Source organism: Oncorhynchus mykiss, chromosome 30 (genome assembly GCF_057628025.1).
Source record: "Oncorhynchus mykiss isolate SJ-2025 chromosome 30, ASM5762802v1, whole genome shotgun sequence".
In the NCBI taxonomy this organism is placed as follows: domain Eukaryota; kingdom Metazoa; phylum Chordata; class Actinopteri; order Salmoniformes; family Salmonidae; genus Oncorhynchus; species Oncorhynchus mykiss.
In genome coordinates, this window is record NC_143051.1 from 14,349,826 (window position 1) to 14,377,500 (window position 27,675).

General features: G+C 43.4%; 1 protein-coding gene across 1 annotated transcript in view; it reads right to left on the reverse strand.

The window, feature by feature from the left end:
- Positions 1 to 24: 24 nt before the first annotated feature.
- LOC110487971 (juxtaposed with another zinc finger protein 1) overlaps positions 25 to 27,675 on the reverse strand; it is a 37,094-nt gene continuing 9,443 nt past the window's right edge. Inside the window, exons 2-5 of the mRNA XM_036971551.2 lie at positions 12,596 to 12,668; positions 9,445 to 9,641; positions 6,814 to 6,983; positions 25 to 6,375 (exon numbers count right to left, since the gene is read on the reverse strand). Coding sequence (XP_036827446.1) covers positions 6,199 to 6,375; positions 6,814 to 6,983; positions 9,445 to 9,641; positions 12,596 to 12,668 — 617 coding nt within the window. The 3' untranslated portion in view covers positions 25 to 6,198. The remainder of the gene's footprint in view (positions 6,376 to 6,813; positions 6,984 to 9,444; positions 9,642 to 12,595; positions 12,669 to 27,675) is intronic.

Consider the following 27,675-nt stretch of genomic DNA (forward strand, 5'->3'; position numbering starts at 1 on the left):
CCCCCAACCCCATTCAGACAGTTCTGGCTAATGTTCTCTTTATTTTTTATGTAATAGTGTTCACATTTATGAAGCAGCAGCTTATGTAAAAACAGTTTGATATAGTACACAGGTCTCCTTCCTCACACCCTCTGTTGCCTCCGTACAAATAGGAAACATTGTTCTCCACTTAACATATGAAAATATAATTTAAACGCACTTGACACACATTACAATACATTCACTGTACACAATATATCAGAATAGTCCCCCTCACACACGCTTGTACTGTACTCCTCACAATCCCGCTGTGTAATACTGTCAGGCTCCCTTTTAAACTGTAACCATAGTGACCTGCGTCTCTGCGGGGAGAGGCCAGGTTTATAAGTGTTTGACAGATCGCAAACTCTGGTCTCTGTCCCCTCGCCAAAATGCGCTGGAGCCAAGGCTTCCAAGTACTGAAAACCTGGCACAGACTCCAGAACGCATTCTGTACAGCCACAATCAAAAACAATGCTACCTTCCTCTTTCTCGTATGCTGGGCCTGTATTCACATAGTGTCTCAGTAGGAGTGGTGTTCTAGGATCAGGTCCCCGCTCGTATTCATTATGGTTTCAAAGGCTTCGGTTATTAGCGAGGCACTTACTCTGAGACGCTTTGTGAATACAGGTGCACTTTGCCACACCCATGTCAAGGGTTGTTATGGCAACAGTCAAGCGTGTGTGTTGGGGTACCATCAGACTCAGACCATTATCACAGTACAGAACAGGTTAGAAATGTTTTTGGGCCTGGCACGGGGTAACATTTTCCCAACGGGCACCACTTTTTAACACTACACCACCACTCTGCTGTACTCTGAAGGCATGGTATCACAAATAGGCCAGAACATGCTTACCTTGACACAATTTGACAGTACATCAGACTGCTTCTGTAAAGCAGGAGGCTATGGGCAAGGTCCTGGTTATGACACTATCTGCATCCCAAATGGCATTCCATAGGTAGTGCACTTTATGGAATAGGGTGTCATTTAAAACACAGAACTCATCTAAAATGTCACTATTCCCCGTATACAAAAATAGGGTGTCATTTGAGACAGCCGTATATTATAACACTATGGAGGACTGTAACAGAAGGCGGAATAATAACACAAGAAGCTGAAAAGCTCAGATACTGCAGAAAGACTTGGCTAAGAAGCAACACACTCACACAGACTGTACTGGAATGCTGTAGTCTACAACGCAAGGCAATAAAAGTTTGTAGGTGTAATCTCTGGAGATACACCCTAAGACAAACACATGCACAAAAACAAAACATACCATCGACACACACACACACACACTGGAGGCGCAATGAGACCCGTGTTCTCTTGACACGCGTGCGCACCTCTTTGATGAAACCGTATGACAGTCTCTCTCCCCCTCCCCCCTCAGGCACATGGTAATGTAAATGTTTGGCAGTAGAGAGCTGTTGGCAATGATCATGGAAAAGTAACCAGAAACAATACTTGGCAACTGGAATAGAATAGAGCATGATGCCTCATCTGGTCTGCTCACACTACAGTCTGGAATAACCTAGAATACAGGATGATGCCTCATCTGGTCTGCTCACACTACAGTCTGGAATAACCTAGAATACAGGATGATGCCTCATCTGGTCTGCTCACACTACAGTCTGGAATAACCTAGAATACAGGATGATGCCTCATCTGGTCTGCTCACACTACAGTCTGGAATAACCTAGAATACAGGATGATGCCTCATCTGGTCTGCTCACACTACAGTCTGGAATAACCTAGAATACAGGATGCACAATCCATTCTGAAATCATAGAACCGTTCTAGAACAGAGGGAATGAAGAAATGCAATAGTTTCCTTGTTTCTCTATATGGGCTGAACACTAACATGAAATCTGTGCATTAAAATCAATCAGAACTGTGAAAAATGTATTTAGGGACGCAGATCTGAAGTTAGGATTCAAGCCGTAGTCTCTTTGTTTTTGCTGCTGGGGATATCTAGAACTGAGGTCACCTAGCTGTTTAAAGTTTGACCTATGACAACAGGACAGGTTGTCTCGGGGTTGAGGAATGGAAGAAAAACGTATTGATGAAATATCAAAAGAAAATAATATCTGGAAAATATATCGAAAAAGAATATAAAAAAATAAAGCTTGAAAGTAAAGTGGAACTACTTAGTATATGCTGATGAATACTTATATTTGTATATATACACACATCTATTGTTTATATATCTATATATAGACTGTATAATCCAAGTCAACATCCACACCTTCCTCCTTCTCTTTTACATTACTCCTCTTCCTCTTCTGTTTTGTTTTTTCTTTCTTTTTCTTTGTTTTCATTTTGTTAGCACCGTATGTCAATACAAAAAGTCACGCAAATAGTTGGGATAGCATGAGAATGTGCAAATGTACAAACAACAAAAAAAGCCTAGAAAGATGCATATTATTAAAATAAGAGAGTAACATGTGAAAACCAAAGAACATAATACAAGACATAAACAAGTTAAAGCATGCTCTAGATCCTTTAGTGTGTGGGAGGAAGGGATAGGGGTTTAGGTTGTCACCCCTAAGGTTGGGCTAGAAGGGATAGGGGTTTAGGTTGTCACCCCTAAGGTTGGGCTAGAAGGGATAGGGGTTTGGGTTGTCACCCTTAAGGTTGGGCTAGAAGGGATATGGGTTTGGGTTGTCACCCCTAAGGTTGGGCCAGAAGGAATAGGGGTTTGGGTTGTCACCCCTAAGGTTGGGCTAGAAGGGATAGGGGTTTAGGTTGTCACCCCTAAGGTTGGGCTAGAAGGGATAGGGGTTTGGGTTGTCACCCTTAAGGTTGGGCTAGAAGGGATAGGGGTTTGGGTTGTCACCCTTAAGGTTGGGCTAGAAGGGATAGGGGTTTGGGTTGTCACCCTTAAGGTTGGGCTAGAAGGGATAGGGGTTTGGGTTGTCACCCTTAAGGTTGGGCTAGAAGGGATAGGGGTTTGGGTTGTCACCCTTAAGGTTGGGCTAGAAGGGATAGGGGTTTAGGTTGTCACCCCTAAGGTTGGACTAGAAGGGATAGGGGTTTAGGTTGTCACCCCTAAGGTTGACCCAGAAGGGATAGGGGTTTAGGTTGTCACCCCTAAGGTTGGGCTAGAAGGGATAGGGGTTTAGGTTGTCACCCCTAAGGTTGGGCCAGAAGGGATAGGGGTTTAGGTTGTCACCCCTAAGGTTAGGCTAGAAGGGATAGGGGTTTGGGTTATCACCCTTAAGGTTACATGCTGACCAGACTGCATGTGCGTCTGCGTGCGTCATTGTATGTTGATTTTGTCCCCCCACACCAGACGCTAATCAGGACACGCAGGTTGAAATATCAAAACAAACCATGGACCAACTATATTAATTTGGGAGACAGGTCGAAAAGTATTAAACATTTTTGCCAATAGCTAGCTAGCTTACTGTTGCAGGCTAATTTTTCCTGGGATATAAACATTTGGTTGTTATTTTACCTGAAATGCACAAGGTCCTCTACTCTGACAATTAATCCACACATAAAAGGGTAAACCGAGTTAGTTTCTAGTAATCTCTCCTCCTTCAGCCTTCTTTTTCTGATTTTATATGGCGCTTGGCAACCAACTTTAAGGCGCATTACCACAACAGACTGGACTGGAGTGTGGACCTCAGTTCATCTTTCAATCACCCACGTGAGCATATGCTCCTAAAAACAAATGAAATGGGAGAGGCGGGACTTGCAGTGCGTTAAGCATCACAAATAGAACAGACACCAGCAGTGTGGGTGTAATGACTGAATGACATGGATCTGTACATTTATTTTGCAACGTGGGCGGTGTGGTCAGCATATTAAGGTTGGGCTAGAAGGGATAGGGGTTTGGGTTGTCACCCCTAAGGTTGGGCCAGAAGGGATAGGGGTTTGGGTTGTCACCCCTAAGGTTGGGCCAGAAGGAATAGGGGTTTGGGTTGTCACCCCTAAGGTTGGGCCAGAAGGAATAGGGGTTTGGGTTGTCACCCCTAAGGTTGGGCCAGAAGGGATAGGGGTTTGGGTTGTCACCCCTAAGGTTGGGCCAGAAGGGATAGGGGTTTGGGTTGTCACCCCTAAGGTTGGGCCAGAAGGAATAGGGGTTTGGGTTGTCACCCCTAAGGTTGGGCCAGAAGGGATAGGGGTTTGGGTTGTCACCCCTAAGGTTGGGCCAGAAGGGATAGGGGTTTGGGTTGTCACCCCTAAGGTTGGGCCAGAAGGGATAGGGGTTTGGGTTGTCACCCCTAAGGTTGGGCCAGAAGGAATAGGGGTTTTGGGTTGTCACCCCTAAGGTTGGGCCAGAAGGAATAGGGGTTTGGGTTGTCACCCCTAAGGTTGGGCCAGAAGGGATAGGGGTTTAGGTTGTCACCCCTAAGGTTGGGCCAGAAGGAATAGGGGTTTGGGTTGTCACCCCTAAGGTTGGGCCAGAAGGAATAGGGGTTTGGGTTGTCACCCCTAAGGTTGGGCCAGAAGGAATAGGGGTTTGGGTTGTCACCCCTAAGGTTGGGCCAGAAGGGATAGGGGTTTAGGTTGTCACCCCTAAGGTTGACCCAGAAGGGATAGGGGTTTAGGTTGTCACCCCTAAGGTTGGGCCAGAAGGAATAGGGGTTTGGGTTGTCACCCCTAAGGTTGGGCCAGAAGGGATAGGCGTTTAGGTTGTCACCCCTAAGGTTGGGCCAGAAGGAATAGGGGTTTGGGTTGTCACCCCTAAGGTTGGGCCAGAAGGGATAGGGGTTTGGGTTGTCACCCCTAAGGTTGGGCCAGAAGGAATAGGGGTTTGGGTTGTCACCCCTAAGGTTGGGCCAGAAGGAATAGGGGTTTGGGTTGTCACCCCTAAGGTTGGGCCAGAAGGGATAGGGGTTTAGGTTGTCACCCCTAAGGTTGACCCAGAAGGGATAGGGGTTTAGGTTGTCACCCCTAAGGTTGGGCCAGAAGGAATAGGGGTTTGGGTTGTCACCCCTAAGGTTGGGCCAGAAGGGATAGGGGTTTGGGTTGTCACCCCTAAGGTTGGGCCAGAAGGAATAGGGGTTTGGGTTGTCACCCCTAAGGTTGGGCCAGAAGGAATAGGGGTTTGGGTTGTCACCCCTAAGGTTGGGCCAGAAGGAATAGGGGTTTGGGTTGTCACCCCTAAGGTTGGGCCAGAAGGAATAGGGGTTTGGGTTGTCACCCCTAAGGTTGGGCCAGAAGGAATAGGGGTTTGGGTTGTCACCCCTAAGGTTGGGCCAGAAGGGATAGGGGTTTGGGTTGTCACCCCTAAGGTTGGGCCAGAAGGAATAGGGGTTTGGGTTGTCACCCCTAAGGTTGGGCCAGAAGGAATAGGGGTTTGGGTTGTCACCCCTAAGGTTGGGCCAGAAGGGATAGGGGTTTGGGTTGTCACCCCTAAGGTTGGGCCAGAAGGGATAGGGGTTTGGGTTGTCACCCCTAAGGTTGGGCCAGAAGGAATAGGGGTTTGGGTTGTCACCCCTAAGGTTGGGCCAGAAGGGATAGGGGTTTGGGTTGTCACCCCTAAGGTTGGGCCAGAAGGGATAGGGGTTTGGGTTGTCACCCCTAAGGTTGGGCCAGAAGGGATAGGGGTTTGGGTTGTCACCCCTAAGGTTGGGCCAGAAGGGATAGGGGTTTGGGTTGTCACCCCTAAGGTTGGGCCAGAAGGAATAGGGGTTTGGGTTGTCACCCCTAAGGTTGGGCCAGAAGGGATAGGGGTTTGGGTTGTCACCCCTAAGGTTGGGCCAGAAGGGATAGGGGTTTGGGTTGTCACCCCTAAGGTTGGGCCAGAAGGAATAGGGGTTTGGGTTGTCACCCCTAAGGTTGGGCCAGAAGGGATAGGGGTTTGGGTTGTCACCCCTAAGGTTGGGCCAGAAGGGATAGGGGTTTGGGTTGTCACCCCTAAGGTTGGGCCAGAAGGGATAGGGGTTTGGGTTGTCACCCCTAAGGTTGGGCCAGAAGGAATAGGGGTTTGGGTTGTCACCCCTAAGGTTGGGCCAGAAGGAATAGGGGTTTGGGTTGTCACCCCTAAGGTTGGGCCAGAAGGGATAGGGGTTTGGGTTGTCACCCCTAAGGTTGGGCCAGAAGGGATAGGGATATGTTTTGGTTGGTTGGTCAAGGTGGGGTGGGGTGGATATTGACATTGAAAAAGTGTATGGTGGTTGGGGTTGGGAGTGCTGGTGAGGAATAGGGAAATGTTTATTTTTATTTTTCTAGCCCTGCATCTTGCGGATGATGTCGGCGGAGACAGGCGGGTGGAAGTTGATGGTGTGGTGTCTCAGGCCCTGGGACGTCTTGTAGCTCTTCCCACAGCGGCACTTGAAGGGCTTCCGCACACGGATCTGTGTCCGGTGGCCGTTCTTGGCATGGTATTTAATACCGTTCACATTCTGAATGAGGGGGAGAGACAGATTAGAAGGCCTGGCGCGGTCTAAGTGGCTGCCTCCAGAATACAGGTACCTGTGCGAGCGTGGGTTCACATCCGACCGACTGCTATTCTAGCATCCCCTATCCTCCTTCATTTCCTGTCAGTCCTTTACTGTCCTACCTAATAAAAGAATCAAATACAAAAGGAGTGGGACTGCCCCACTCCTAGAAAAATAATAATTCCCCTTACATTATCTTAGTGAAAATCCATAAAAGCAACATCCAGGAACAACATTGCAAACACTGACATTGCTAGAGGAAACTCCCCCTCACATCCTGAGGTGAAAACCTCCACTACACAGATCATAGGCTACACTGAACTGATATATAGAGGACTAGTGTGTAGCAGAATAACAGAGCTAGGGACTGTTCTATAAACTGGGGCTGAGTGTGTACTGCACCTTGTATCTCTTCTTGCAGCCAGGCACAGGGCAGGCGAAGGGTTTCTCCTCTCCTCCGTTCATACACATGGAGCTGAGGATAGACTCCGAGCTGATGGCACTCTCCGTGGTCCAGGACTCATCACTGTCTGACTCCTCATAGTCCACCTCCTCATCGTCATACTCACTGCCTGGAGGGGGAACACACACACACACACACATCAGTTTGCGTGTCATGGGGACATGACTATATTGTCTCAAGTAGAGGGGCATGGAGCATAGAACAGAGGGTTTAGTGTGCGTGTGTGTGTGTGTGTGTGTGTGTGTGTGTGTGTGTGTGTGTGTGTGTGTGTGTCAAGAGAACCCAGCGGGAGGGGTTTGGCTCCCTGAAACAGATCATTAAATGGGAGGTATCCTATGCACCACTTTTTCCACTCACACACACACACACACACACACGCACACTCACACTCACACAGGAAATGCTCCACCTCAGCAGGAGGAAATGGATGGCACCCTGGCACATGTTAAAATGATTTCAACAAGGGTGTGTGTACGCGTGGTTGTGGGTAAACGCAAATATTTGGGCAGGAATTGGACCATCTGCTTTAGGGCTCTGAAACACACACACCCGTGTGAACAGTGTGACAGCTGGTGTGTAATTACCTGTGTAGACTGGAACCACTGCACACTGCAAGAACACTGGCTCTCTACTGAACACACTAGAACACTCACAACAGGAATGTTCTATTTCGCTTAAGGGGGACCCATGAAAGACTGCAGGGTCTCTGTCATTTGGTCTCAAATGGTGTCCACTCTAGGACCGGGGAAATGGGGAGCTCCATAAAGGGTTTCTTCACAGAGGCCGACATCTTTGTCGGTGACAGCCCAAGCGGTCTGCGTGACGAGATGATCATAGACAGGCCTTTGCCATTAGCACGTGACATCTCAGTGTTTAAGAGGGAGAGGAGTCTGGACACCGGAGTCATTTCAGCCATCAGCTCAGGGTCCCCATCAGTGGACAGGCCAGCTATCAGACCGTGCAGGTATGCCAGATGAGGTCCCGGAGGACAGCGGGGAGACCTACCAATGATCTCGTCAGGGAGGACCATGGCCGCAATAATGGGGTCCATGACTGGCTACTGGCCCAGTCCCAACTCCTCGGGGGAAGCCATGATGGTCCGTGAAGGCTTTCACTGGCTTGAGACATGGGACCTTGAATTCACCTTAGCCCAAGATTGACGCAGTTCATTGGAGAACTTGGAGCACTGAGGAATGTACACTCTGGCCAGGTTGCTGTTAGGATCTGGATTAATATCCAGAGCTTTCAGAACTCTTTAGAGGAACTCCTGCATATCAGCTGATGAACGGGGACTTCACTCTCAGCCCTCTCTGAGCCATGGTTGGCTGACCCAGAACCAGCCTCAGAGGTCTCTTCGTCTAGGTCATTACCAGCAAAGACGGGGATAGCGTCAGGATCCTGTCTTAAGTCAAAGGAGCCTGTCAGGCTGAGAGAGCAGGGCTGCAAAGACAGAGAGGCTGACTGGGCCGCCTCAGCCAGAGTTGGCAGAAATCACAGCCTGAATGGCAGGCTCTAAGCCCAGGCACATAATACAGTTGGAATCGGCATCAATCGAAGCCAAGCCAGCATTGCATTTATCGCAGTAGTATGGCATGGATGATATTCTCCCTGTCTAGACAGAAGCAGAAATACAGATATGTCTTATAGATGAGATAATCTGTATAACACCACATTCTACAGATATTGGAATATATTGGAGAAATTCCACTCACAATCCCCCAAAGGTATGGATGTGAGGAGCCCAACTCAACTGACAGTGTCAGATTAGGTGTGAGGAGAGGCCATGAGAACAGACTGGCTAACTCTGGCGAGATTAGTGAGGCGCACATCCTCTGAATCTCACTGCAGCTCGAGCCAGTAAGATAGTATGCGAAGTTTGGACGTCAAGGTGTGACTCGGTGTTTAGCTAGAGTGTCTCCCCTAGCCTGGGAAGGCGCGGTACCCAGACTCAAACTCCAGAGAGAAGAGGCTAGCATCCAGCTGAAGCTAACAAGCAACAGAGAACGCAATTAGCCGGGAGGCTAACCGTCGGACAAGACAACTAAGCCTCGTGCCGTGAACAGGTTGGCCCAACCCGTTCACCCTACTTCGTAGCAAGGTGTCACCCTGTAATAAAACAATGATGACAAAACACTGCAGAGCACTCCTGGGAGTATCCTCGACACACAACGACAGCTACATCCACTACTCACTCACCTGCGTGGCCGAGGGAAGAAAAGAGGACGTGATGCTACGCTGGGTGTTTATAGGGTGTGGGGGCACGCGCACCACACACGGCACGGAATTACTCTGATATGAATATCTCAGCTCATCCTGCCGCCAGGCGAAAGGATGTCCATTGAGTGACTAGCATAGTCCCTGGTTACGTGAGTAACCTTGGTTTCATTGACCTTCAGTCTAGAACACTAGAGGCAGATGCTTTTATCCAAAGTGACTTACAGTAGTGCGTGGAACCCAGCAGTAAGCAAAACCACAATCCTGCATTTGCAATCGCCACATTCTACCCAGTGAGCCACACAGGACTACAAGAGGCAAAAGGCAACACATCCAAAATCTCCACTTTCGCTTACCTGTGGGCGTGCTGCTACGGAAGGAGGAGGAGGGTGTGATGGGAGGAGTCACGGGGGGAGTCAGGTTGCCATTGCTGTGCCGTGGAGGTGTGGCCACGCTGTTCCGAGACACGCCACCTGTGATTGACAGGGAAAGTTTGGGTGTGGCCTTCTTCTTCAGGGTCTCCTGCTCCCGACGTGCCGCGTCCGTCATAAACCTGGACACAGACATTACAGGTCACACACACTATTGAAACAATGAGTATTATTTATCTCCCTCTCTTCTGGATCTTTCTTTTCTCTCCACTCCTCCACCCACACTGGGGCTGTGACGTTTAAACCAATTTGGGATTGTTAACTTTTAGAGAAAAAAAACTGACCAATTAAAATCACAGTGCAGTAATCACAAATCTACCATTAACAGGTTCCAATCATAAAGGCAAAAATGTAAATTCACCAAATACCTAACGCAACAATGCTGTAAGGAGATGGCTATGTATCTTTCAAATGATTTGCCACTCCGCACATCAGATGGTGAGACAGGGTAGCGACAGCTTCCAAGTACTATATGGCAATACTTTGACAAATGAAATGAGAAGGTGATGAAATGCAAACTTTGTGAGGTGGAATTGAGATACAGTGGTAGGCAGTACAGGTACAATGCTGAAAGGAAAGCCTGGTGAGACCCAACCTGCTGCTGGCAGCAGTACGATAAGGGAAAATCACAGCGCTGACTATAGAAATGATTGATATGCAGCATATTTGTCAATGGTAGAGGATATCTGATTGAATGCTCTAACGGCATATCTAGAACCAAGCTACAAGAAGCCGTGTCGAAAAACTTTGACAGCCCTGAAGGAGGAAAGTGCTGCAGGGACTTCAGCCATTCAGCCACAAGAGCGTTAGTGAAGTCAAGCACTGATGTTGGCGATTAGGCCTGGCTCGCTGTTGGCCTTCAAATTCATCCCAAAGGTGTTTGATGTGGTTGAGGTCAGGGCTCTGTGCAGTCCAGTCAAGTTCTTTCACACCGATCTCGAAAAACCATTTCTGTATGGACCTCGCTTTGTGCACAGGGGCATTTTCATGTTGAAACAGGAATCAAATCACATTTTGTCACATGCACCGAATACAACCTTATAGTGAAATGTTACTTACAAGCCCATAATCAACAATGCTGAATATTTTTTAAGTACGAAAATATTTAAGAAAATAATTCAACTAAAGTAAGAATAATGTAACACAATAAAATAACAATAACGAGGCTATTTACACGGAGTACCAGTCCCGAGTCAATGTGCGGGGTTACAGGTTAGTCGAGGTAATATGTACATGTAGCTAGGGGTGACTATGCATAAATAATAAACAGCGAGTAGCAGCAGCTTAAAAAAAGCAGGTCAATACAAATGTATTTATTTATTTATTTATAGGGGACAACGCAACAGCAATATTACAATAATAATATTACAATATTAATCAACAGCAATATTACAATAATAATATTACAATATTAATCAACAGCAATATTACAATAATAATATTACAATAACGCAACATCCATGTAAATATGACGGAGTTATCCAAAAGCTAATTTGCAGCCGTAGTCCCAGGACAGCTAAGGACAATTACACAGTCACAATACACAAACAAATACATTATATCCAATAATACAACATTCTAACAACAACACTATCATCAACTGTCGTCTTACATTCAGTTGAAGTCGGAAGTTTACATACACTTATGTTGGAGTCATTAAAACTCGTTTTTCAACCACTTCACAAATTTCGTGTTAACAAACTATAGTTTTGGCACGTCGGTTAGGACATCTACTTTGTGCATGACTCTAGTAATTTTTCCAACAATTGTTTACAGACCGATTATTTCACTTATAATTCACTGTATCACAATTCCAGTGGTTCAGAAGTTTACATACAAACTTGACTGTGCCTTTAAACAGCTTGGAAAATTCCAGAAAATGATGTCATGGCTTTAGAAGCTTCTGATAGGCTCATTGACATCATTTGAGTCAATTGAAGTTGTACCTGTGGATGCATTTCAAGGCCTAACTTCAAACTCGGTGCCTCTTTGCTTGACATCATGGGAAAATCAAAAGAAATCAGCCAAGAACCCAGAAAAAAAATGTTAGACCTCCACAAGTCTGGTTCATCCTTGGGAGCAATTACTTTGCACAGACGCAAATCTACCATTCCAGTGGTTTACTTGTTATATTGTATTTACTTCGCCACCATGGCATTTTTGCCTTTACCTCCCTTATCTCACCTAATTTGCTCACATCGTATATAGACTTATTTTTCTACTGTATTATTGACTGTATGTTTGTTTTACTCCATGTGTAACTCTGTGTTGTTGTATGTGTCGAACTGCTTTGCTTTATCTTGGCCAGGTCGCAGTTGTAAATGAGAACTTGTTCTCAACTTGCCTACCTGGTTAAATAAAGGTGAAATTAAAAGGTAGGCAGCCATCACTGCGGTAGAATGAAATGCATTGCCCCATAGCTGTCATATGCAGAACTTATGCAGGATTGTGAATTCACCTCATTGGCAGTTTAAAAGTTAGGAATATTTGTACATCCGTCAAATCCCTAACTCACACACAGTCTGATTTAAGAGGTGTGAGATTGGACACGAAGCTTTGGGATAAACACACATCTCATTCTCATTTCTGTGTTTGGCTAGGCTGTAACTGTGTAGAGAGAGCATTTCGCTTCTTCTGTGGTTTTCGGTGCTTCTAATGACAACACTGTTTCTCTGGGAAGGGATCAGTCATCCAAACACAAACAAGACACACTCACAGTCACGCCCGCACGGTCACAAAAACACAAAAAGCACCATAACACACTCAGGGCAATTGGACTATCACCACACAACTGCAAAACAATGGTCAAACAAGTCTGATACAGGCCCCAGAAGAAGAAGTCGTATCAGATTTTCTACTAGACAGAATCATGTTTTTCAAACCAACAGCCTGAAGAAAACCAAGGATGTGGTAGAACTGAAGCCAGGAATGTTGACCGAATCAAATTTCAAATGACTGGCCACTTCTGTCCCCGTATGCTCGTCTTTTTCGAGACTGCTCCATCAGTGTAGCAACACCGCCCTGTGTGGAGCAATACTGCCCTGTGTGTAGCAACACTGCCCTGTGTGTATGTTACCTGTTGATGTAGCTCAGGGCCAGGTAGGTGGGCTGTTGTTGCTCCTGTTTCTCCAGAACGCGAGGATCTGTGTCTTAAGAGATCGAGAGAGAGAGAGAGAAGGAAAGATTAGGATATTTAGTTACCGTAGAATAAATCTAGATAGATCATATGGATATTTAGTTACCGTAGAATAAATCTAGATAGATCATATGGATATTTAGTTACCGTAGAATAAATCTAGATAGATCATATGGATATTTAGTTACCGTAGAATAAATCTAGATAGATCATATGGATATTTAGTTACCGTAGAATAAATCTAGATAGATCATATGGATATTTAGTTACCGTAGAATAAATCTAGATAGATCATATGGATATTTAGTTACCGTAGAATAAATCTAGATAGATCATATGGATATTTAGTTACCGTAGAATAAATCTAGATAGATCATATGGATATTTAGTTACCGTAGAATAAATCTAGATAGATCATATGGATATTTAGTTACCGTAGAATAAATCTAGATAGATCATATGGATATTTAGTGTATTCAGAAAGTACTCACACCCTGACTTAGACATTTTGGTGTGTTACAGATAGAATTCAAAATGGATAAAATTATGTTTCTCACCCATCTACACACAATACCCAATAATAACAAAGAAAACTTTATTGAAAAATGAAATACAGAAATATCTCATTTACATAAGTATTCACACCCCTGAGTCAATACTTTGTAGAAGCACCTTCGGCGGTGATTACAGCTCTGACTTGTCTTGGGTATGTCTGTATCCGCTTTGACTTGTCTTGGGTATGTCTGTATCAGCTCTGACTTGTCTTGGGTATGTCTGTATCAGCTTTGACTTGTCTTGGGTATGTCTGTATCCGCTTTGACTTGTCTTGGGTATGTCTGTATCAGCTCTGACTTGTCTTGGGTATGTGTGTATCAGCTTTGACTTGTCTTGGGTATGTCTATCAGCTCTGACTTGTCTTGGGTATGTCTGTATCAGCTCTGACTTGTCTTGGGTATGTCTGTATCAGCTCTGACTTGTCTTGGGTATGTCTGTATCAGCTCTGACTTGTCTTGGGTATGTCTGTATCAGCTCTGACTTGTCTTGGGTATGTCTATCAGCTCTGACTTGTCTTGTGTATGTCTATATCAGCTCTGACTTGTCTTGGGTATGTCTGTGTCAGCTCTGACTTGTCTTGGGTATGTCTATATCAGCTCTGACTTGTCTTGGGTATGTCTGTATCAGCTCTGACTTGTCTTGCGTATGTCTGTATCAGCTCTGACTTGTCTTGGGTCTGTCTATATCAGCTCTGACTTGTCTTGGGTATGTCTGTATCAGCTTTGACTTGTCTTGGGTATGTCTGTATCAGCTCTGACTTGTCTTGGGTCTGTCTGTATCAGCTTTGACTTGTCTTGGGTATGTCTGTATCAGCTTTGACTTGTCTTGGGTATGTCTGATCAGCTTTGACTTGTCTTGGGTATGTCTGTATCAGCTTTTACTTGTCTTGGGTATGTCTATCAGCTTTGCACATCTGGATTTGAGGATTTTCTCCCATTCTTCCCTGCAGATTTTCTCAAACTCTGTTAATTTTGAGATAGGGGGCAGCATTTTCACTTTTGGATGAATAGTGTGCCCAGAGTGAACTGCCTCCTACGCTGTCCCAGATGCTAATATATGCATATTATTAGTATTGTATAGAAAACACTCTGAAGTTTCTAAAACTGTTTGAATGATGTCTGTGAGTATAACAGAACTCATATGGCAGGTGAAAACCTGAGAAAAATCCAACCAGGAAGTGGGACGTCTGAGGTTTGTAGTTTTTCAAAGCTTGGCCTACCGAATACACATTGAGATATGGATAAAGTTGCACCTCCTACGACTTCCACTAGATGTCAACCGTCTTTAGAAACTTGAATGAGGATTCTACTATAAAGGATGGGCTCATGAGACTCTTTGAGTCAGTGGTCTGGCAGAGTGCCTTGGTCTCATGACGTGCGCTCCCGACAGAGATACCTCTCGTTCCAGTGCTTTTCTTCAGACAAAGGAATTCTCCGGTTGGAACATTATTGATGTTTTATATTAAAAACATCCTAAAGATTGATTCCATACATTGTTTGACATGTTTCTAAAGGACTGTAACGGAACTTTTCGAGTTTTTGTCTGGACGAAGTGCCTGCGCCTCATGAAGATGGATTACTGGGCTGAACACGCTAACAACAAGTGGCTATTTGGACATAAATGATGGACTTTATGGAACTTTATGGAACAAATCAGTCACTTATTGTCAAACTGGGATTCCTGGGAGTGCCTTCTGATGAAGATCATCAAAGGTAAGTGAATATTTATGGTGTTGTTTCTAACTTCTGTTGACTCCAAAATGGCAGATATTCTGCCTGTGCTAGAAAGGTTAAGTTAGATGGGGAAAGGCGGTGAACAGTCTTTCCACCGATTTTCAACGGGATTCAAGTCTGGGCCTTGGCTGGGCCACTCAATGACTTTCACTTTCTTATTCTGAAGCCATTCCAGCGTTGCTTTGGGTCATTGTCCTGTTGGAATGTAAATCTTCACCCCAGTCTAAGGTCGTTTGCACTCTGGAGGTTCTCATCAAGGACTTGCCTGTATTTTACTTCATTCATTGATCCATCTATGCTTACCAGTCCCACAGTCCCTGCTGATGAAAAGCATCCCCATAGAATGATACTGCCACCACCATGCATCACGGTAGGGATGGTATTAGACAGGTGATGAGCTGTGCCTGGTTCTCCAGAAAGTGCTTTGCATTCAGGATAAATAGTAACATTTCTGTCTCATCAGACCACAGAATATTTTGCCTTATGCTCTAAGAGTCTTCCAAATGCATTTTTTGCAAATTCCAGGTGTGCGGTCATGTGCATTTTTCTCAGGAGTTGCTTCCGTCTGGCCACTGGGTTCTTGGTCACCTCCTTCTGCCCGGTTGTTCAGTTTGGTCTGACAGCCAGCTCTAGACAGAGTCTGGGTAGTTCCATATTTTTTCATTTTCTCAATGATAGAGAACACTGTGCTCTTAGAAACATTCAACACTCTAGAAATTGTTTTATCCCCTTCACCCAGATATATGCCTCATCACACTTCCTCAGAGATCTACGGACAGTTCCTTGGACTTCATGGTAGTTTCTGCTCTGACATGCACTGTGGTACCTTCTATAGACTGTTGTGTTTCTTTCTAAATCATGTCCAAACAATTGAATCGGCCACAGGTGGACTCCAATCAAGTTGTAGTGACATCTCAAGGATGATCAAAGGGAATTAGATGCACCGGAGTGTCATAGCAAAGAGGTGTGAATAATTACAGTACCAGTCAAAAGTTTGGACACACCTACTCATTCAAGGGTTTTTCTTTATTTTTACTATTTTCTACATTGTAGAATAATAGTGAAGACATCAAAACTATGAAATAACACATATGGAATCATGTAGTAAGCAAAAACGTGTTAAACCAATCATAATATATTTTATATTTGAGATTCTTCAAAGTAGCCACCCTTTGCCTTGATGACAGCCTTGCACACTCTTGGCATTCTCTCAACTAGCTTAATGAGGTAGTCACCTGGAATGCATTTCAATTAACAGGTATGCCTTGTTAAAAGTTAATTTGTGGAATTTCTTAATGCATTTCAGCTGATCAGTTGTGTTGTGACATGGTAGGGGTGGTATAGAGAAGATAGCCCTATTTGGTAAAAGACCAAGTCCTTATTATGGCAAGAACAGCTCAAATATGAAAGAGAAACAACAGTCCATATTTACTTTAAGACATAAAAGGTCAGTCAATCCAGAAAATTTCAAGAACTTTGAAAGTTTCTTCAAGTGCAGTCGTAAAAACCATCAAGCGCTATGATGAAACTGGCTCTCATGAGGACCGCCACAGGAAATGAAGACCCAGAGTTCCCTCTGCGGCAGAGGATAAGTTCATTAGACTTACCAGCCTCAGAAATTGCAGCCCAAATAAATGTTTCAGAGTTCAAGTTACAGACAGCACAACATCAACTATTCAGAGGAGACAGCGTGAATCAGGCCTTCATGGTCAAAATTGCTGCAACCACTACTTAAAGGACAGCAATAATAAGAAGAGACTTGCTTGGGGCAAGAAACATGAGCATTGGACATTAGACCGGTGGAAATCTGTCCTTTGGTCTGATGAGTCCAAATCTGAGATTTTTTGTTCCAACCGCCATGTCCTTGTGAGACGCAGAATAGGTGAACGGATGAACTCCGCATGTGTGGTTCCCACCGTGAAGCATGGAGAAAGTGGTGCGATTGTGTGGGAGTGCTTTCCTGGTGGCACTATAGGTGATTTACTTAGAATTCAAGGCACACTTAACCAGCATGGCTACCATAGCATTCTGCAGCGATACACCATCCCATCTGGTTTGCGCTTAGTGGGACTATAATTTGTTTTTCAACAGGACAATGACCCAAAACACCTCCAGGCTGTGTAAGGGCTATTTGACCAAGAAGGAGAGTGATGGAGTGCTGCATCAGATGATCTGGCCTCCACAATCACCTGACCTCAACCCAATTGAGATGGTTTGGGATGAGTTGGAGGCAAGGAAAAGCAGCCAACAAGTGCTCAGAAAATGTGGGAACTCCTTCAAGACTGTTGGAAAAGCCTTCCAGGTGAAGCTGGTTGAGAGAATGCCAAGAGATTTCAAAGCTGTCATCAAGGCAAAGGGTGGCTACTTTGAAGAATCTCAAATATAAAATATATTTTGATTTGTTTAACACTTTTTTGGTTACTACGTGACTCCATAAGTGTTATTTCATAGTTTTGATGTCTTCACTATTATTCTACAATGTAGAAAAATTGTAAAAATAAAGAAAAACCATTGAATGAGGTGGTGTGTCCAAACTTGTCTGGTACTGTATGTAAACAAGATATTTTGTATTTCATTCTCAATAAACGTGCCCATTTTTATTTATTTTTTATCCATTTGGAATTTGGTCTGTAACACAACAAAATGTGGAATAAGTCAAGGGGCATGAACACTTTCGGAAAGCACTGTAGATCATGAATATGGAAATGGCGTCGGAGTCTTGAAATCTTTCAGTATGTATACGCATAGTAAATCCGATGTGCAAGGCGAGGTAAAATGGTAGCAAACATCCAGTACAGTACACCGGTTTTGACTGAAAGTGCTTGTATATGGGGTTTATGACTTGATTTGTGGAGGAAATCAGTATGCAGAAGGTGAGATGGGTGTGTGTGCAAATTCATGTCTGATTGATACTGTAAGATACTCACACTAGTCTCTCTGTTCCAGTGTTGTGTGTGGAGTATTAGTAAAGAAAGCCTATATTCTGTCCATGGTAGCAGAGGGTATCTAATTTACAACCCCTGGTTTCATTAAGTGTTCTTGGTTACATAGCCCTCTCTGTAGCATGGTGCTACTGTATGTACACTGCCTGTCAGGGGAGGGGAGGTTGATGGATATACTATATAATTACACACACACGCACACTTTTTCCAGCCTATTTGCCAACTCAGTAACATTGCAGCAGGGAGCTTCCACCGCCTGAGGCCACCAGCCCAAACTTCAAAAGCCCCCCTGCTAACTCAGTGTGTGTGTGTGTGTGTGTGTGTGTGTGTGTGTGTGTGTGTGTGTGTGTGTGTGTGTGTGTGTGTGTGTGTGTGTGTGTGTGTGTGTGTGTTGAATGTGTGCTGAGTCACAACTGCATAGTAGCACTGCCACCATGTGGTCAACAGGGTGACATTGCACTACATTGTAGAAATACAGTCAAATGATGAATACATGTGCAATGCAATAGCTTGTGGTGAATGTGTACAGCCTAATTTACTTGGCCTACCTTACATACATACGCAACTCAAAAACACAATTAGCTAAGCAAAATGGCGATCATTAAAATTGCGGGCTGTCGCTGCAACCGCCTGCTACACAACTAGGCAGTGTAGTGTACTTGCTTGACTTTACATGTATCTGATGTACACTCAGGAGTCAAACATACTGTGCTACCGTGCATATACTAAGACATATGTTGAACTTTTAGAATGTATTGTGTTACTGAGTATCATTACAGTCTAGATGTGTCTCCATATATGTATATGTTATTGTGTGTGTATGAGAGAGCGAGAGAAAAAAAAGTATTTGCATGTTTTGTTGATTTTAAGAATGCTTTGATTCCATATGGCATGATGGATCAAGCGGCATTGGGGACAAAGTATACGACATCATAAAATCTATTTACTCAAACACATGTAGTATTAAACTTTACAATAAAATAACATTGTTTTTTGCACAAGGATGAGGGTGAGACAAGGGTGCACTCGAAGTCCAAACCTGTTCAAAGTTTACGTCAACCAATTAGCATTGTTGTTGGACACACCCTTAAAGATGAGGTCAGATTCCTGCTCTATGCAGATGATCTTGACCTACTGTCACCAACAGAGTAAGGTCAACAGGAACAACTTAACATTCTTTAGGAATGGAGCATCAACTGGGAAATCACCTTTAACTTTCAGAAAACCAAAGCTGCGATTTTCTATCAGGAATCAATGCAACAGAAACTCCTTCAAATTAGGAAATGGTTGAACATGCACAAATGGTACAACTACCTGGGACTAAAAATCAGTGCCTCTGGTGGATTTGGTCTGGGAGTGAATTCACTCAAAAGAAAAAACCTGCAAAGCATTGTACTCCATAAAAATATATATATTTAAAATAAATATTCCTATCCAAATCTAGTGGTAAATATTCAAGTGTAATTTTACCAATTGCAGTTTACGGAGGCAAGGTTTTGGGTCCAACCTGGAATTATGCTTATAAGCATTGGGAGAAAAACCCAATAGAAAATCTACATACAGAATTCTTCAGAATTATCCCAAATACCCTAAATAATGCATGCAGAGTGGAACTCGGAAGATTCCGTTTAATTGTTAAAACTTCTCTAGGGTAGGGGACAGCATTCGGAATTTTGCATGAAAAGCGTGCCCAAATTAAACTGCCTGCTACTCAGGCCCAGAAGATAGGATATGCATATAATTGGTAGATTTGGATAGAAAACACTCTAAAGTTTCAGAAACTGTTAACTATAGTGTCTGAGTATAAAATAACTGTTTTGGCAGGCAAAAACCTGAGAAAAATCCATCCAGGAAGAAGGATTTTTTTGTTTGTTGTAGTTTTTTATTCAATGCCATTACAGTAACCATTGACTTGGGACTCAAATTGCAGTTCCTATGCCTTCCTCTAGATGTCAACAGTCTTTAGAAATGGTTTCAGGCTTGTATTCTGAAAAATGAGGGAGTAAGAGCAGTCCGAATGAGTAGACCTTGCAGTGTCACAGAGCTTTTTCATGCGCACAACCGAGAGAGTGCCTTTCTTGTTTACCTTTTATATTGACGACGTTATTGTCCGGTTGAAATATTATCGATTATTTAGGCTAAAAACAACCTGAGGATTGAATATAAACATCGTTTGACATGTTTCTATGAGCTTTACGGATACAATTTGGATTTTTTTGTCTGCCTGTTGTGACTGCGTTTGAGCCTGTGGATTACTGAAGAAAACACAAACAAAACTGACGTTTTTGGATATAAAGAGACTTTATCGAACAAAACAAACATTTATTGAGTAAATTAATATCTTCTGAGTGCAACCATATGAAGATCATCAAAGGTAAGTGATTAATTGTATCTCTATTTCTGACTTGTGTCACTCTTCTACTGGTCTGGTTACTGTTTGTAATGATTTGTCTGCTGGGCGATGTTCTCAAATAATCGTAAGGTATGCTTTCAAGGTAAAGCCTTTTTGAAATCTGACATCGTGGTTGGATTCACAAGAAGTTCATCTTTAAACCTATGTAAAATACCTGTATGTATTTCTGCATTTGAATTTGGCGCTCTGCAATTTCACTGGATGTTGGCCAGGTGGGACGCTAGCGTCCCACATACCCTAGTGAGGTTTTAATATAAAGAAAAGGACACTTACATTTTGGCACCATTTTAATCAATCAAATGTATTTATGAAGCCAATGTCACAAAGTGCTGTACAGGAACCCAAGAGCTGAAAACTGAAAATAGTACCATATGTCAGCTGTTAAAAACACTAAATAACCGTATTATCCAAACACACAAATCAATCAGATTGTTACAGAAATTAAAACACCAAATACAGACTCAGTGTCTACCAATTGGCTATAGAAAAAAGGTAGACATAATGGCAACCCAAAAGTGTCTATGTAGTCACTGTATGACTGGGGAGGTAGACACAGAGATGCACCTTTTCCTCTACTGTGAGAAATACTCCCAAATTACATAAGAAAATATCTCAATCAATACCCAACTTCTGTGCATTTACTACTGACATTATTCTGGGTGAGGGAGAAATATTACTGCTAGATATGTATAAGGTTTCCATAGCCTGAGGAACATTCGGCTAAAAATCATGCTAGGCTTTCTCTATAGAAACAGGACATGTTTGTCCTCTACAAATAGAAGGCAAATTGTGCAAGCTACTTTTCTGTCTGTTATAGATTATGGGGATATTATCTACATGCATGCTACGGCATCAACACTTAAACGGCTGGATGCTACTTATCATTGCACACTTAGGTTTATTACGGGTGCTAGCTACAGAACTCACCACTGTGTTTTATATCAAAATGTGGGTTGGACTTCGCTGTCCGTGAGACGAGAACAACACGCTCTCGTGTTTGTCTATAAAGCACTTCTGAATAAGCTACCTTCTTATTTATCATCACTCATCAACATTAGAATTAGAATTCCTAAAACCAGGTCTCAAGCATGGATTACACTTGAGGCCCATGCGGTTTCCACAGAGTTGGGTATGGCTGCCTTTTCCTGTTACACTCCTTGCCTATGGAATAGCCTGCAGACTAAACTTCAACTAGAGACTCTTGTCCCCCTGTTGCTCATTTTAAATATTTATTGGAGCATTTTTATTTTTGTATGGCTTGTAACTGTTTCGGGTAATGCAAATTCTTGTGCTGTTTGGGGAATAACCTGTTAGGGGAATAACCTGTTAGGGGAATAACCTGTGTGTAAATGTAATCTGTTGCTGTATTTATTTGTGTTATCTGTGATGGTTTTGTTTGTCTTGTGTAGTTTCTTTAATCATATTTTGTTCCTAACCTGTATGTGTGAACATGTAAACGCAGGGCCCAGCTGTAAAAGAGACCGTGGTCTCAGTCTGTGTTCCTTGTTGAAATAAAGGTATAGAAATTAAATTATATAAATTGTAAAAACTTACAAGTAATACAGTGCCTTCAGAAAGTCTTCAAACCCCTTGACTTTGTCCACATTTTATTGTGTTACAGTCTTACTTTAAATAGTTTACATTTCAATTTTGTGTCACTGATCTACACACAATAAGATCTACACACCACACCAACTGATCTACACACCATACAACTCTCCTTCCATGGTCTCCAACTGCTCTTAAACCCAAGTAAAACTAAATACATGCTATTCAACCAATCACTACCTGCACCTGCTCGCCCATCCAGCATCACTACTCTGGACTGTTCTGACTTAGAATACGTGAACAACTACAAATACCTAGGTGTCTGGTTAGACTGTAAACGCTCCTTCCAGACACACATCAAACATCTCCAATCCAAAGTTAAATCTAGAATTGGCTTCCTATTTCGCAACAAAGCATCCTTCACTCATGCTGCCAAATATACCCTCGTAAACCTGACCATCCTACCGATCCTCGACTTCGGTGATGTCATCTATAAAATAGCCTCCAACACTCTACTCAACAAATTGGATGCAGCCTATCACAGTCCAATCCGTTTAGTCACCAAAGCCCCATACACTACCCACCATTGCGACCTGTACGCTCTCGTTGGTTGGCCCTCGCTTCTTACCCGTCGCCAAACCCACTGGCTACAGGTTATCTACAGTCTCTGCTAGGTAAAGCCCCGCCTTATCTCAGCTCACTGGTCACCATAGCAGCACCCACTTGTAGCACGCGCTCCAGCAGGTATATCTCACTGGTCACCCCCAAAGCCAATTCCTCCTTTGGCCGCCTCACCTTCCAGTTCTCTGCTGCCAATGACTGGAACGAACTGCAAAGACTCATATCTCCCTCACTAGCTTTAAGCACCAGCTGTCAGAGCAGCTCACAGATCACAGCATCTGTACATAGCCCATCTGTAAACAGCCCATCTATCTACCTCATCCCCATACTGGTATTTATTTATTTATCTTGCTCCTTTGCACCCCAGTATCTCTACTTGCACATTCATCTTCTGCACATCTACTATTCCAGTGTTTAATTGCTATATTGTAATTACTTCGCCACCATGGCCTATTTATTTCCTTAACTTACCTCATTTGCACTCACTGTATATAGACTTTTTGTTTTCTTTTGTTCTACTGTATTATTGACTGTATGTTTTGTTTGTTCCATGTGTAACTCTGTGATGTTGTTTGTGTCGAATTGCTATGATTTATCTTGGCCAGGTCGCAGTTGCAAATGGGAACTTGTTCTCAACTAGCCTACCTGGTTAAATAAAGGTGAAATAAAAAATAAAATAAAAAAAACAATACACCATAATGTCAAAATGGAATGTTTTTAGAAATGTTTACAAATGTATAAAAAATGTAAAGCTGAAATCTATTGAGTCAATGGCAAGCCTACATAAGGTCAGGAGTACAAATGTACCTAATTAATCACATAAGTTGCCTTGACTCACAATTACAGTGTTTAACATGATTTTTAATTGACTACCCCATCTCTGTACCCCACACCTAATCTGTAAGGTCCCTAAATTAAACAGTGAATTTCAAGCACAGATTCAACTACAAAGACCAGGGAGATTTTCCTCATGTTCGCAAAGAAGGGCACCAATTGGTAGATGGGCAAGAAAAACTAAAAATAATTTGTTTGACTATGCATTTGAGCACAGTCAGGTCAGGTCAGGTCAGGTGGTCAGCATGGTCAGGTCAGGTCAGGTGGTCAGCATGGTCAGGTCAGGTCAGGTGGTAAGCATGGTCAGGTCAGGTCAGGTGGTCAGCATGGTCAGGTCAGGTCAGGTGGTCAGCATGGTCAGGTCAGGTCAGGTCAGGTCAGGTGGTCAGCATGGTCAGGTCAGGTGGTCAGCATGGTCAGGTCATCATGGACATTGACTATGCATTTGAGCACGGTCAGTTATTAATAATACACTTTGGATGGCGTATCAATACACCCAGTGACTACAAATATACAGGCACCCTTACTAAATTAGATGCCGGAGAGAAAGGAAACCGCTCAGGGATTTTACCATAAAGCCCAATTATGTTTTTAAACAGTTACAGAGTTTAATGGCTGTGATAGGAGAAAACTGTGGATGGATCAACAACACTGTAGTTACTCCACAATACTAACATAAAGGACAGAGTGAAAGAAGGATATTTCAAAACATGCATCCTGTTTGCTATAAGGCACAGAAGTAATGAATGTGTGTATGTAATTATGGTTGCGCGTATAATGGCTCACAGATGTATTACATCCAAAGCCATTACAGACCAGAGCTAAAATATCTCTGTGCCATATTTAACAGCCTCCGTTGTGTCTGTGTGTGTGTGTGTGTGTGTGTGTTTGGTCTTGGCCTTAGTAGCACTTTGGCTTCAGACTTTCACACCTCATAATTGAGAATGAATGCATTCTATCTTGCATTTCCTTTCTCCCTCACACACATGAGGTGGTCCACTGAGGTGGTCTTAATTAGCTTTTTACTGACGTACTTTAATCATTCTACCTAGATCCAGAAACCAGAACACTTAACTTAGACTACATACACTCTCAGAGAGAGGACTGAATGTGTGTGTGTGTATATGAGAGAGAGAGAGAGAGAGAGAGAGAGAGAGAGAGAGAGAGGGGCTGGTGACCGTTTAAAAGGACAAAAAGCCAGGCCCAGCCAATGAGAATGAGTTTTTCCCCACAAAAGGGCTTTCTTACAGACATAAATACTCGTCAGTTTCATCCGCTGTCCGGGTGGCTGTTCTCAGACGATCCCGCAGGTGAAGAAGCCAGATGTGGAGGTCCTGGCGTGGTTACACATGGTTTGCGATTGTGAGGCCAATTGGCATACTGCCAAATTTTCAATAACGACACTGGATGAGACTTATGGTAGAGAAATTATCATTCAATTTTCTGGCAACAGCTCTGGTGGACATTCCCGCAGTCAGCATGCCAATTGCACGCTCTCCCTCAAAACTTGAGACATCTATGACATTGTGTTGTGTGGCAAAACTGCATATTTTATAATTACCTTTTATTGTCTCCAGCACAAGGTGCACCTGTGTAATGATCATGCTGTTTAATCAGCTTCTTGATATGCCACACCTCTCAGGCGGATGGATTATTTTTGACAAAGGAGAAATGCTCACTAACATGGATGTAAACAAATTGTGCATAAAATTTGAGAGAAATAAGCTTTTTGGAACATTTCTGGGATCTTTTATTTCAGCTCATGAAACCAACACTTTACATGTTGCATTTATATTCTTGTTCAGTATAGTTAGCATCCTATTGATGAATTATATGTCCCAAAAAATGTGCGCAAACACAGTGAATATAATGTAGACTTAACTGTTGGGGTAACTTGGGGTAAACCGCCACTGGGGGTAACACGCCCCCCTGCCTTTACTTCTTTACTTCTCACAGAAACCATTTGATGCCCCCACACAAATATACTCCAAATTTAAAAAAAACATTTCTTAACTCTATTTCTTGAACTGCATTGTTGGTTGAGGGAATTTAAGTAAGCACTGTATTCGGCGCATGTGACAAATAACATTTTATTTGATTTTCCCTGGTTGCCACTTCTCTAAAAATGTCATAATTCTCATCGCAATTTTTTGACATAACCAAAAAATATTTTGAGGTAGGGTGGCCTTTTACTAATTACCTGGCAAGTTACTAATTACCTACAATTGATCCGTGTTGTATTTAGCCCCACTCTCCTATATACACTCACTGTGTATTGCGAAGCGGTAACTTGCTTAACCATGCCGCTGCTAAAAAGTCTGGCTTGAAAATGTGCAGTTCCCGTATATTTAGGAGTTGAGAAATAAATTAAGTAGGAACGGAAAGCTTGGATTCCCCCATTTTAACAAAGGCCATTAAAACTGCTGCTTTCCCTGCGATTGCAAGAATTGTTGTGCATTGACTTGTCAGAAGGCAGGTTTCCCTCCCGATTGCACTCGTAACTTGAATGCGCCTCAAGAGGAATATTTATCTCTCATAGAACACCAACTAGCTCTCACAGTCTCATGTCAGATTTCAAACATCACATTTCAAAGTGTTTTAAGGTTAGGCATTAACTCGAATGGTTAGGGTAAGGGTTAAGGTTTGGGATAGGCTTAAAACAAAAATCTGAAAACCAACTTTCTATTGCTGGACTCAAACTTGCAACCTTTGGAAGAGGCAAATTCTTACACCCATCCACAACACCCTAGGAAAACCGAAACCTACTTGAAGGTAACAGCGCTCACTGTTGCCTCAAGTGGCTGGTTTCCACATCATCTCCCGATGTCCTCGGACATGGATGGACATCGAATACCGACTTGTATCACACATGACCTGGCTGTAGAACACACAACACCAAGCCTACTAGGTAAATATATAAACTTGTCTAATATGGGGTAGTCAGATTTTTCTATTTGTCACTTATTTTGTTTGCAGAGGAAAAGTAAAATGTGGACTGTTCTTGCATCTTCAAAGTACGCTTCAACAGAAATATTTTTTCAAGTTACATATTTTTATGCCGTGGTGCCAATGATTTTTGCCGTGGCATAGTGCCACAGATAAAATGACTGCAGAGGAAACACTGAGCTCCCCAGTGCCAACCACATACATGTTACTTATTTGGTACATAATGTTGCCACTACCGTCTCTTATGACCGAAAATAACTTCTGGACATCAAGACTGCGATTACTCACTATGGACTGGTAGAATCCTACTTTTCCATTAAAGAGTCTTGACGAGCCCGACGCGAACGATATACTGCTTTCTCGGGAACAGGCCCATATCCCCGCCATTTGCGTGACGAGGAGGTGGAGAAAAAGGGGCCAAAGGGCGGGCTGCCTTCTGAGAATTCGATTGAATAAACCCCCAATTCCCTCCATTTTGCTAGCAAACGTGCAATCTTTGGAGAATAAAATCGATGACCTACGCGCAAGATTAAACTACCAACGGGACATTCAAAACTGTAATATCTTATGCTTCACGGAGTCGTGGCTGAACGATGACAATATCAACATACTGCTGGCTGGTTATACACTGTACCGGCAGGATAGAACTGCGGCATCTGGTCAGACAAGGGGCGGCGGACTATGTATTTTTGTAAATAACAGCTGGTGCACGATATCTAAGGAAGTCTCGAGCTATTACTCGCCTGAGGTAGAGTATCTCATGAAAAGCTGTAGACCACGCTATTTACCTAGAGAGTTTACCTGTCTACATACCACCACAATCAGTGGCTGGCACTAAGACAGCATTGAATGAGCTGTATTCCGCCATAAGCAAACAAGAAAATTCCCCCCCAGAGGGAGTGCTATTAGTAGCCGGGGACTTTAATGCAGGGAAACTTAAATCTGTTTTAATACATTTCTATCAACATGTTAAATGTGCAACCAGAGGGGGGGGAAATAAAATAAAATAAAACTCTGGGCCGTCTTTACTCCACACACAGAGACACATACAAAGCTCTCCCTTGCCCTCCCTTTGGCAAAGCTGACAATAACTCTATCCTCCTGATTCCTGCTTACAAGCAAAAAAAATTAAGCAGGAAGCACCAGTGACTAGATCAATAAAAAAAACATGGTCAGATGAAGCAGACGCTAAGCTACAGGACTGTTTTGCTAGCACAGACTGGAATATGTTCCGGAATTCTTCCGACGGCATTGAGGAGTACACAACATCAGTCACTGGCTTCATCAATAAGTGGATCGATTACGTTGTCCCCACAGTGACTGTACGTACATACCCCAACCAGAAGCCATGGATTACAGGCAACATCCGCACTGAGCTAAAGGCTAGAGCTGCCACTTTCAAGGAGCGGGACTCTATCCCGTAGGCTT